The sequence below is a fragment of the Pseudochaenichthys georgianus genome, chromosome 11 (assembly GCF_902827115.2).
Source record: "Pseudochaenichthys georgianus chromosome 11, fPseGeo1.2, whole genome shotgun sequence".
Lineage (NCBI taxonomy): Eukaryota > Metazoa > Chordata > Actinopteri > Perciformes > Channichthyidae > Pseudochaenichthys > Pseudochaenichthys georgianus.
The window spans coordinates 17,669,760-17,683,026 of record NC_047513.1 but is presented as its reverse complement, the minus strand read 5'-3'; the positions used below and the strand labels follow the sequence as shown (position 1 = coordinate 17,683,026).

Sequence of the window (13,267 nt, the reverse complement as noted above, 5' to 3'; positions counted from 1 at the left end):
ATTTCCTCATATTCCAAACGAGAAATTACGGTAGCAAATCACCCGGTTCTTTACGACCAGAACTGTTTACCGGGATACAAACCGGAGGAACCAGGCATGGAGGGAGGTGGCAGAGACAGTGGGTGAAACTGGTAGGTTTTCGCCTGTTTGGGGAGTTTATATCCAGTTTACTTCATTTTAACATTGCTATTGCTTTGTATGCCGGGGGCGGGCGGGAGATTCCTGATTGGTTGTTGGTCACCTTGGGCGTGAGAAATCGCCAAGCCTCAGACACGCCCAGCTTCAAGATTTTTTGATGCCTGTAGTGTAGACGAGCCGTAAGGCTGTCGATTTATAAAGCAGATCTAGCATAAGCATGTTCACTACTTTAGTTTCTTTCTGCTCTATAAGTGAGCTCTAAAATAGCTGACACGTACAGTACAGTAGACATGAAGTTTCAACAAATGTAAAGTGCTTTGACTTGTTAATATCATGGAAGATGGGAACATGGGAAGTGCAAAAGGAGAAACTTAATGATGTGGAAAATGCAGAAAAAGATAATAGTACAGTAAGATCTTATTTCTGAGAGAAGTTGAAAAAGAGAATAGGAAAGAAGGGAAGAGAGCGGTATAGTAATGGCCCTCTCGTCATACCGTCCCCAAGGTTAAATGAGAACAGGAGAGAATGGATTTGCTCTAAAGGCTCATTCTGCCAAAACTAAATGAAGCAATAACATCAGAGCTATAGAACCCTATTAACATTTAACCTGAGAGAAGGAGCAAAGCGGTGGGCAGACGGAGAGGGAATGTGGCTGACTGAGACAAAATAGAAACTCTATGTCTCTTTACCAGTGAACGAGTAAGGAAAGGAGTAAGGAGAAAGTGAGACATGTAGACTATGTGTGGTAATGGCTGCAATGGAGAAAGTGATACGACTGCTCCCCTCCTCCCTGTCTAGTCTCTGTTTCTCCATAGTAATTTGCTGGTTTCAGGCTGAGCTCTTTAATGAAGAATCTGGGTAATTCTGAGGACACAGCCTCTGGGAATGAGGGGGGGGGGAGGAGTGTAACAAAGAGAATACGTATGATACAGGAGGAATGAGGAAAGGGGGTAAAGTATTAAATAGGGAGAGAAGTAAACAAGTTATAAAAAAAGCACATTTCTGCTTGTGGGAGAGGAGGCTCAGTTTGGACGGTCCTCTCCTCTGAATGTGTTGTGCTTGCTCCTTGACCCTCCTCTCCCCTCAGTGTTTGTGTTTCTCGTTGCCTTCTCCCCACAGGAGGTCAACTGACCACTCACCCGCCAACTAAACTGCCCCTCGCTCCCTCATCATCCTCCTAATTGAGGACAGCTTTTTACTGCCAGTGCGCCAGATCGTCAATGCTCGACTATTTTCCTGCTGGTTACCTGTTGTTTATCTGCCAATTCCCCGCTGTTTGTTTGCCTTCACCACCTGCCCAGCAAAAACCTGCTTTTGTACCAGTAAATAACCTTTGACTCCACAAGATGTGTCCCAACCTGCAGTTTCCTCTTGCAACGACTCACTCTGACTGACAACATGTGATGTCTCAAACCATTATGAACATACAAACACTGAAATGTCCATAACAAAAACCCTGAGCAGAGTTTTAACTAGAAGGTGACCAAAGAAGCTAAGTATTTTTGCTAAATTGTGATAAATGGTTAAGCCATTTGTGTGATTTATTTTCCCATTTATTAAAAGCCTCCAAATGATATTTTGCCTGGAATTGGCTTTGTTAAAGCACAGCTGTTCTCAGAATAATACCACTTGGATTGATCCTTTAAATCATAATGCATGTCAAAATTTAACATTTTGAAAAAATCTGTTGGCTTCATAAACTTTAAAACATATTTCTACAGATTCTGCCAAAAATCCAAGGGACACAAATGACATTAATCTGATGGCAGAAAGACAAGTCTTACAGAACCGGAGATGTAAATCCATGAGCTAGATCTGCATTTACATATTGAGGTTTCTGTTTCTGTATGGTATGATTAATATGAACACTCTCATATGTGCCTCTTCACAGGTGTCCCACATGAATAAAACAACTTGCCAAGACGGATGAAAAATTCAAAAAGATAATGATTTGGAGTTATTCTGAATGATTTGTCACTGTGTCACGCTTATCCCTTTTGCATGCTTTGTAACTTCATATTACTTTTTGAATGGGTTTAGTATTGTAATAAGCCTCCAGTTGTCTGTCATATACAATTTCTATAAGCATAAGTCTAACTGAAGAATGTGATGTAACCATCTTTCCAGTTGCTTTTCAGTAATAGGGCATGATAGGCCGGATTGGAACAGGGTCAGTGTGGTTCATGTGTGTCTTAGCCCCTAGGAATCCACGTCAGTATTTGTTTGAAATGGACGTCCATTTTCTAAAGGTCAGGTGCTGTCCACATGTACAGACCCGTGAAGACCTTTAATGTGATGTAGTGTCATACATTGTGCATGACATTTAGTTTACATGATGCAGTGTGATAAAAGACATGCACGATTCAGTATAGTGTATGACATATGCAGTGCGGTATGGTGCATGACATGTTCAGGAAATACAATAAAACATTACAGAGATGATAAGGTACTTTCTGTATATCCTTTAAAGATAATGGGCTATACAAATGACTTGACACAGCTTCAGTTGAGCTGGTGTTCATACAGGTCAATGTGTTTCGCAACATCCATAATCATCCATGAAAGATACACATTCATTTCAATCTTTGTGTGCACACACACACACACACACACACACACACACACACACACACACACACACACACACACACACACACACACACACACACACACACACACACACACACACACACACACACACACACACACACACACACACACACACACGCACACTCACACACATACACAAGCATGAACACACACACCAAAGGGTGCAGAAGGGTATTAGAACCATAGCCTTCAACAGTCACATACACAATGTAGCCTTCAACAGAGAATGTATTGCTCCAGGCCATAAACCAGAGGCCTTGGGCTGTGACAGGGAGAGTTGTGTGTGTGTGTGTGTGTGTGTGTGTGTGTGTGTGTGTGTGTGTGTGTGTGTGTGTGTGTGTGTGTGTGTGTGTGTGTGTGTGTATGTGTGTGTGTGTGTGTGTGTGTGTGTGTGTGTGTGTGTGGGGGGGGGGGAGAAGAGAGAGAGACAAAGGTTGTTGAGTTAGAAGAAAGCAGCAAAGTGTACGTGTGTGTTTTTATGTGGCTGTTATGTGTTTATGTGGATGTTAAAACAGTGTGTTCCAGATAATATGAATAGTAAAGTGTCTGTGTGTGGCTGTGCATATGAGTGTGAATGCATATGTGTATGTGTGTCCCTATGGTGCTGACGCAGGTGTTGCTATTGACGACAGAGCGGTCACCACGGTGACCCTGAGTGGAATAAGGAAGTGTCTCCTGAATACCAATCAGATTTCTCTTGGGAAATAGAGCGACCAATCCCAGCTTTTCATCTCACCTCCAGCCTATCATCTACCCCTTTGCAGGATGAACCAATCACACAGAATTAGATGCTGATTTGCTCTGACTAGCATATCATTTACAGAACCTCCTACATGTTTCAATAATGTAAAAACGCCGCTAAACTTACTTTGTAAATGCATGTAAGGACGACTGTTATATTGATTAAAATTACATAAAATGCATGAAATTCAAATGTAGCAGAGCCTTCAAGCTAGTTCATGCAGACAACTTGAGCTGAGTTACTATGCTCAAACATGACATGATGACACTGATGCATACTATTCAACACACTTTCTTTTCAAAGAGGCAGACTTTATAACTCTTGCCTCTGCCGATGCTGCTGTTGCTTATTTAACATTTCATAGGCCCCACATTCACCTGTAAAATGTGATGGTGCTCTATACGGAATTCAGAGCATATCTATGATTTAGGGATTGCCTCCACACGACTTTCAACATGACCACAGCCGAGCCTGTGGCCAGTAAAAATAGTGTACACAACGGCAACCAGCTGAGGGAGGTAATAGTGTTATCTAAGGGGAAACCGGAGGGGGGGGGGGGTGCGCTCATGACACAAGGTGGCTCAGGACAGGGTTTGCACTGCAGCAGCGGGGGTCTTCAGGGCTGTAGGGAGTCCTTCACAGGCTGTGGCCCAGTTACTGCACATTAGTTTTGTTGCTGGATGTCGACTTAATAACTGAACTAGGTGATTTTTACTAGCAGATTGCCGCCAGCAAAAGCACTACTATGCCAATGCAACTCAAATTCTCTACCAACTCATTATGTTAATGTCTTCAAAAATATTTCCAATAATCAAATCCATGCTATACCTGAATTTGACAAAGAAGCCTATTTGGAAATAACGCATATTTGCTTTCACTGATGTCTTCTGAAACCAGACTTAGATGTGTTTTTTCTTACCAAGCAGACTATATTGCAATGATCTATCTAGTAGCTGCGACCTGGATGTTTGACGCACATTTGTTATGGCAGGGGTTTTACATTTGGATCCAAGAAAGTGCAGTTTTGAGTGTTTGTTGTTTGTTTAAGCAGTTCTAAAGAAAGCTGCCAGCAGAGTGACCACAGACCAGGCAATCAAGTCTTTTTGTAGGCAAGTTCCAGTCATAATAAATGCATCATGGTTGTGTTGGTCAATCAAAGTTAAATAACTTAAATAACAATTAAAATGTAGACACAGAGACAAAGAGGGAGAGAGTGAGGGAGATGTACCTTGTTTGGATTTGAGGCAGTAATAATCCACACACACTGTGCATTGCTCTCATATTGAATTGGGAAGTTAGGAGATGTGAAGGTTCCTGACGGCCCTTGAAGATTACTGCCACATGTCTTCACTGTGAAGAGAAAGACAAAACAATAGCACTGTTATTAGTAGCAACTGTAGTGGTATTAGCAACATCATTTGTGTACTGTTGATTCACAGCACTACAGCAGAGAGACAATTACCTTTATAATTAAGGCATTGTGTTTAGGCTTAGCACACACTCTCAGAACAAATCCAACAGCGAAAAATAGCAAAGCTTGTGGATCAAAGCAGCAGTAATTAAACGTGGAGCTAATACTAGGCTGAAAGTGCGGTGACGGACAGAGAAGGGAAGAGAAAAGATAAGTGCATACCAGAACAGAAAGAGGAACAAAAGGTCAGAAAGATGTTATTGATACTGTCAGTGACATCTCCCTGGATAGAAGTACTTAATTGGAAGCTATTGGCTGTGAAATACCACAGGATTAGATAGTATTGACGGATACAGACACTCACCAGCAATTTAGTTTCATATTCTATTGAAAGTCAACGGGTTACAGCTGGGTCAGAAGTTGTACAATGCTCAACTTACAGTAGATATCACAAGACAATGTATAATGGCTTTCGTCAACTTGATCAATGAAGCTAGATGTGCCGCGCAGAGCGGAAGAAGCATATATCTGTATGTCAAGATAAATGCTTACACATTCAGAGACACTAACTCTGAAGCTACAATCAGTGCGGTGTTAACAAATGACACATGGTAGTGGTTGGACACACCAGCCGAGCCTCTATTAGGCTGTGTGTTCTGACTAGATGTGATAGAGGACCTGCTTGTCTGTCCTTGGGTCGTCCTGTTAGAGTTGGGAGGTAATTTTCTGGTTGGTTTGAAGCAGTGTTTGTTCCTTAATTAGTTTGTTCAGCGGAAGGCCACGGGAAACCGTACAGTGAACAGACACACACACAACAATAATCACATACGGTTGAATGCTCATGTGGTCACATTTTACAAACAAGCACATGAAGTGACACATACTGTGAAGACAAGAGACACTCAACAATGTAAAGCAGTAGCCTTGCATGCACACACATTTAGCAGTTTCACACTGGCAAATGAAAGAACATTTACAACGACATGCATACAAACATAATTCCCACATTTACATTCATACAACAATGCATACTTTCAAGCACCAGAAAAAGTACTACTGTGATTTAGTGGTTAGAATTGGGGGCAGGTGAAAGAATCATACTGCAGTGTGTTTGGGATGTTTTTGGATGTAAGGTGGTGTCCGTGTGGTGCTGCACGAGTGTCAGAACAAGTACAAGACCCCCTTAGAGACTCCCTATACCTCTCTAAGCTGTCTCTATGTATCCTGGATCGCTGCCCGAGTTCCCCCTGACTAAACCCTGGTGATGCTTGGTTCTATAACTCTCAATGCATCTTCAGGTGACCTTCTCTTGTTCAGCTCACTGCAATTTATAAAGTGATAGATACATAGAGATGAAGTGTGTGTGTGTGTGTGTGTGTGTGTGTGTGTGTGTGTGTGTGTGTGTGTATGTGTTTCTGTTGCACATGAACACATACTCATCTGAATGAGTGTGTGCCTGTGTAAGACGGTGTGTATGCGTGTGCGTTGACAGCTCAATCAGCGTGGCCTGAACGAATGGCGATCCGATCACCGTGCCAACAGCAGAGTGGGCACGGTGTTGCTATAGCGAAAGTGCAGAGAGAGTAATCACCGGAATTACCCGATGAGCTAACATCTCATCATTTATATCATTCCACCCGTATCTTTGCCTCTCCTTGAATCAGTCTGTCTCTCTGTAGTTCACTCGCTTTTTATTCATCAGCCAGTGTACGTACTTCATGATTTACAGTTCACTCTATCTTGTCTTTCTATCTCTCCTCATATATACTTTTCTTTATGTCCCTTTCTGATTGTATATTCTGTATGTTAAACTCATCAGAGATGGACTTTGTAGGTACGTTTTTGAAGCACTTTTGTATGCTATCTTATATTACTACCTCACAACTTCCAGAGTACAAGATAATAAAAGGTGATGTATCTATGTTAACTGAACTCCCCAACATGATATCACCTTATTAAATGGCTAACCTCCCAATTGCCTAATCCACACAGAGAGACTAGCATTACTTTGGATTTTTCTTTTTAACAACCTACCATGTCCAAATAACTATATATGCCTCTTGAGCTGCTACATTCTCTGTTATTCAGCTGGTTGCTTCAGTTTTGTGTTCGCACTGGTTTACAGTTTTTCTTTTGTCAAAACTTGTACAAAAACAAAATTGCATTGCTTGAAATGTGGTTGATGTGAGCTTAACTATGTCACTGTGTCTCTCTTTCTCTATGTATGTCTCTCTCTCATCATTATTACTATTAGCAGCGGGGATAGGGGGCTTAAAGCCAAAAGGGCCACACTATCATTGAAGCGACTATTAATTATAGATGAAATAAAAAATGTTGATGAACTCTATCTGTTACTAAAAGCATATTGTTGGAATCACCAGGGAGATTAACTGAATGCTCGAGGCAGGAAATGCAGTGTGTGTGTGTGTACAGTATTTGTTTGTGCGTCTGTGTAACGATATAGCCTCTTTTAAGTTGTATACAACCAGATAAACTAGATTCCCTTAGGATTCTCACTTTATCTTTCTCTCTAACACACACACACACACACTCATATAAACTGTTGGGATGCGGACCAACATGGGATGATGTTTCCGGCAACGATCACATTGCCAAAGCCATTAGTGTAGCTCCAATGCCCTTGCTCACAGTTCTCCAAACTTTCATATTATGGCTTCAGAGCATAACTGACGCAGCCCATAATCACTGATAAGTCTGCAGAGGAAATGTTCATTTGTCTTTAAATTCTTAACGCTGTTCAAAAAATGTTCTCCTGTCTGGCATGGAAAGAAAAATGTTTTGTACAGTCTGATCCCTGCCTCTCACTAGAGTCTATAACTGCTGTTTTCTCAGCCTGATGCCCTTTGTGGTGTGTGAGGTTGTGTGAGTTGTCCCCACAGTGGAGGGCTCAGGTTAAATCACCCATACAGAAATACCTGCTGAAGCATACCAAGGACACTTAACCCCTACCTGTTTCCGATGATCTGCCTGACCCTGCACCCCAACCAGTGAGCATAAACAGAATTGGGGGTGAGGTTAAGCAAACAGCAAACACAATCAAATCATACGGATGAGTTTTCAAAAGTACACAATTCAAGGGCTTATTTGAAAATGGCATGCTTCTCAACGGGGAATGTCCTCTTGGTACAAATACATATTTTGACCCTGGGCTTGTTTGATTTTTTAAAGAACCTTCACACTTTTCGCCAATACATTATTTTCTTTTGGTTTTGGAATATGCCCCGTTTCAAGTCATCTTTATACATTAAGAAAAAAGTTTAAGCCATCCATGCATAGACCTAGTATCTTCAGAGCGTACAGATGTAAATATGCAGTGGGGTTTATTTAATTTAATTTTGTATAATCACACAAATTCTGTGTTTTATATTATTTTATTCTGTGTTCTTCATTTCATTGAATGTTAAATACCTGGCAAGGTCGGAGATCAGTGGGCGGAACCTCTGAAGTGTGGTCGCTGTGCTCAGGAGTTTTTTTATTGTGAGGACTTTCTCCCCTATGTATTGTGTCCCTCACGTTTCCTCTTCCCTTTTCGTAAAATGTTCCATGTGAGAGGAGTCATTGTGAGGAATTGATATAAAACTGATCGCTTTATCTGTTGTCAGTGATTAAACATAGATAGTCTCTCAACTTTACGCTGGCTCGGGTCTCGTCCATTATCAACACAACGCAGAGACCGCTTAACCACACCGGTTACACATGATGACTGTGAGAGTGAGGTGATTTAAATTGTTGACTACATGGTCATTTCTTTATCAAATAACTTAATGATTAAAGTACATATGTTATCAACGGATTGTCTCTATAAAGGACATGTCTTGTTTCAATACGTTTGGTGGATGGTGTGTAACCAAAATACATTCATTTTCTGTTAAAGCTGCTCAGCAATGGAACTCAATCCCACCTCCAATCAGAGACCAGACCACATTCACTTTATTTAAATCAACTCAAAATATGGTTAGTGAGGAATCAGCTCTGCCAACACTGACCCAATCTTCTGCTCCTTACAACCCACTGCCTGTGTTTTAACATGTTCTTTTGTTTTGTTTTATTTGTTTTGTTTTAATGTTCTGTATTTTAAATTGTTTTATTTAAGTATCCCAGTAATGTCTGTTGCACCTTTAGAAATGTGTTTTAGGTTGACTTTTAAAATCTGTCCAGGGACTACAGATGAAAAATAGCCTCTTGGCTAACTCTGGCACATTTACAGAAATGTTCATGAATGTGCACTGTCCCTGTTAAATAAAAAAAAAAATATATATAAAAAAAAAAAGGTAAGCCAAAATGAAAGACTCAAATCATGATTTAGACAGGAAGGGTTAGGGGGTATCTTCAATTTCCGTACACAAATACAAATATTACTTGTCCAGCTATCAGATTCATTTTGTATTAAAGGTACCATATTAACATATTAGTACCAGCAAGTCTAGTAAATCTGAGCTTGGATGAATTTACAAGTCAGAAAACGCATGAATGAGTCAAATACACTTCAGGTTAAAAGTTGTTCGGCAGTGGCTCAGTCAGTAGGGGCTTGGACAGGGAGCTGTAGGGTCGCCGGTTCAAGTCCCCGACCAGACCTAAAATATCGAGTGTGGAGTGCCACTTGGAGAGGTCCCAGTTCACCTCCTGCCCTGCCGTGGTGCCCTTGAGCAAGGCATCGGACACCCCCCCCCCACTCCCATTGCTCCCCGGGCGCTGTACAATAGCTGCCCACTGCTCCTAGTACTAGACTCCTGGTACTGGGATGGGTTAAAAGCAGAGAACACATTTCACTGTGTGCTCTGCATGTGTGACCATTAAAGAGGGTTTCATCCCTCCCAATTCTAAGTTAATGTGATAACACTCAGCTATAGATCAGAGGCTTCTGCATGAAGGCCAAACTGCTCTAATAGGCTGCCTTCAGGGGAGGATAGACTGACCAATGGACACGGGGAATGATTGATGACATAATTAAACTGGCACACAGCGTTCCAACGGCTCTTGCTAGAGACCCCGTTTACACGAGGACAAAACGGGTTGTATCTGCATAGTTTCTCTTGCGTATAGCCCTTTCGTTTACACGAGGCCGTAACAAAACGATAGAAATGGACCCGCAAACGATAGAGGTGGGTGGACTACCGGATAGATGTCTTCTGGCCAATCAGAATCAAGATAACGGCGTGGTGTTGTTGCAGGAAGTCCCGACGGAGAATACTTTTGCTGTAGTACATCTCTATATAGGCCTACATCGATGCAACATTACGTGTTGATAGAAATCAGACCCCATGGTTTGATGATTGATAGGTGTGTGGGCTGTCTTTCATGTTGACACACAGAACAATGGGGGCTATCCACCCTTATCCACAATGTAAAGTAATTCACACAGCCTCTTCTCTCTGTTGCCCCTTTCACACCAGCGCTTTTTCAGCTCCGGCTCGGAGCTAGAGCCTGAAAAGCGCCGGGTTTTCCTGTTCACACCGCAGCGGCGCCGGCTCTTAGCTCCGGAATCCGCTTCATTTCCAGCTCCAAAAAATTGTCGGTCCAGAGGCAAGAGCTTTGGAGCTAAGAGGCGACGTCGCTTACGTCTCTCTATACGTCGAGGCGTGCAGGAAACTAAACCCACCTCCCCTGAAACACTGTTATGCCTGCCTACAAGCAGTAGTGCCTATAAACACACTTTATAAAGTCAGGCAACACTAACCAGGCTTCGTGTGATTCTGTTTATTTGTACCTTACTTTGACCATCCGTTCACTGTTATCGATCATTGTGGAGAGAGGCAGACGTGTTGTTTTGTATTATTGCAGCTATCGGATGCAAGTAGTCAGTTTAGCTTCGGTTGCTATGCTAACATCACCCGTTTTATACCAGAGAAACTTTCATAACAGCGTTGTGATACCAAACAGTGTCAATTCAGACTGACACACATTCACTTAGGCTAAGGGGAACTGGGGATATGCATCAGCTGCTTGTGTGAGTCGGACATTGAATACTTTAGAGCGGCCGCTGCAGTGTGAGCTAACTGGGAGCTAACGGGAGAATAAACTCCTGTGGAAGAGCTGCACTGCAGCGGTCGGTAAATGCTGCAGAAACACATTAATAAACAATAAACCACGGCACTCTGGAGCAAAGTATAAGGTTGGAGAAGTCGTTATTCAATTTATTCTGGCTTCGTGTGATTAAAAGCAACACGATCATCGACCCGACGCAGTTGTTGTTGTTGTGAGCGCCGTAACGCCGTTGGGGAGCAAATCAGCGATGTAAACGGTGACGTCATGACGCAGCAGGGGCAGCTCTGGGGCGCCAGTGGGCGGTGTGCACAGAGCGGGAGCTGAAAAGGGAAACCGGAGCTGAACCAGAAAAGCGCTGGTGTGAAAGCCGCATGTGAGGAGCAGCAGGTTCAGCTTTCAGAACAAAGTAACAAAAAACAAAAATGGCATTCATTTTTTTAAATATGTCGTGTAGTAATAGATGTATTTATTTTTCTTCTCAAGAGAGTACCAGAATGTGTATTTTATGTTAGTATTTAAAAAAATCTCCTGGGGGAGAATCCCCTCATACCCCCCTGCAGGGGTTGGGTTTTCAGCATGTCAACTCGTGCACTTGTGGGGAAATTGCAGGATTGGCTCCAGGTCGCCCTTTTTATTTACTACAAGACAAATGTGCCTTTTTATTTCATACAGTTCAATTTGGATTGAGACAGGGAAATAATCTAAACCTCACGTGTGGCGTTTCACTGTCAAGGGGAGCGTGTATGTAATTGCATTGCAAATACTGACTTGAGCCCCACCGCTGTATGAGTTAGCCCTACCATAGATTACCCAACAAAAATACTATGGAGCCGCAACTGCCAACCCGTATTGCGCATGCGCAGATCTGAGAAAAAAGAAAAAAGTCTGCTGCTTATTGTTCTACCAGGTCAAAATAGAGTCAAAGACTATTTGAGAGTGAGAGTGTGTTAATTAATATATTTGGCAGTTTGGAGTAAGTCTGTAGATTTGTGTGTATGTGTGTGTGTCATGTATAGGCCTCTCACGATAATTAATTGTGTTGGATACATTTTCCCGGAAATTATTTTGCGATAAACGATAATATTGTCGCCACCGTTGTATGACCATTTTAGACCACTGACATAATGATAATATATAATAATAATTCAAGTACATCCTTTCAAACTGCTAGTCACATCCTCATGTAAATGGCAATTTATCGAGTTCATTTTTATTTATCGTATGATAAGTCAATTAATTGCTTATCGCGACAGGCACACAATAAAACAGTGGAAACAAACATGTGTTTGACTTTCATTAGTGAATTAAACTGTGTGCCCTTTATAGTCTGTGTCCAATATTGTGTATTTGTATATATTGTATATCCTATATATATATATATATCGTGTCAGCAGCGGGACCTTAGCATATATATATATATATGCTAAGGTATATATATATATGCTAAGGTCCCGCAGTCATTTTGTGCGCATATGTGTAATTAAACCCATGATATCAAAATCTCACTCCAGCCAGGTACCCAAAATTGGCAACCCTGGATTTACAGCAGGAGCACATGCCGTCCACCGCGGAGTATAAACAGAAGGGCAACCATGGCAACCATGCTCCGGGGTCTTCTTCGCTGCTTTTGGTGTATTTTATGGCGGCAGCAGCGTCACTTACAGGCCTGGCATATGTACTACAGCGTTTCCAGCGGTGTCATGTGAACGGACACGTTAAATTAATCGAATGTGTGTGAACTGTTAGAAATTCAAATCAATGTTGATATGGCGTAATTTGAATTAAATACACTGTATTTAATTTAAATCAGTTTTATTCTGAAAAACCCGGAAGTTCACACTCACTATTAACTTAACACTTTTATTCTGAAAATTATTCATTTCCGGTTAGCATTAGCATGTGGCGAAATGCTACGTTTTCAAACCGTAAATTAAAGGTGAAATGGCGTGATGTTGTACCCTAAACACACAGGGTTTAACACTCATTTATTGACGCTGAAATCATGTTTATTAGGGAATGTTTAAATAACCACAGACACCAGAATGATGTAATTTAGCAACAGAAAAAGGCAGGAATTGCATTGGACCCGCCCCCCACGACGCCGGCCAATAGGAGAAGACCTCAGATGACAACAGGAAGGGCAAGACAAGAATCGATCTCTCCTCTCCTGACCTGGGCTGACCAAGATATGGGGACTGGAGAGTGTCTCCGCTTGCAATTTAATTTGTACATCACCGCATCTTTTGTGTAATTAAATGCTGTTAACTTTTATAAGCTTCCCTTGACTCTTTTCAGTATGTCCTGCACTCAGGGTTCAAGAATTGCAAACAGAACGGAAGACTTTTTTGAAAACGCATACG

The 13,267-nt window shown here is 41.8% G+C and overlaps 1 protein-coding gene across 1 annotated transcript in view; it reads right to left on the bottom strand.

Moving 5' to 3' along the window:
* The window catches only part of LOC117455499 (CUB and sushi domain-containing protein 3-like), a 405,573-nt gene that overhangs the window by 110,690 nt on the left and 281,616 nt on the right, over positions 1–13,267 (bottom strand). Inside the window, exon 10 of the mRNA XM_034095008.2 lies at positions 4,719–4,840. Within this exon, the coding sequence (XP_033950899.1) occupies positions 4,719–4,840 (122 nt within the window). The remainder of the gene's footprint in view (positions 1–4,718; positions 4,841–13,267) is intronic.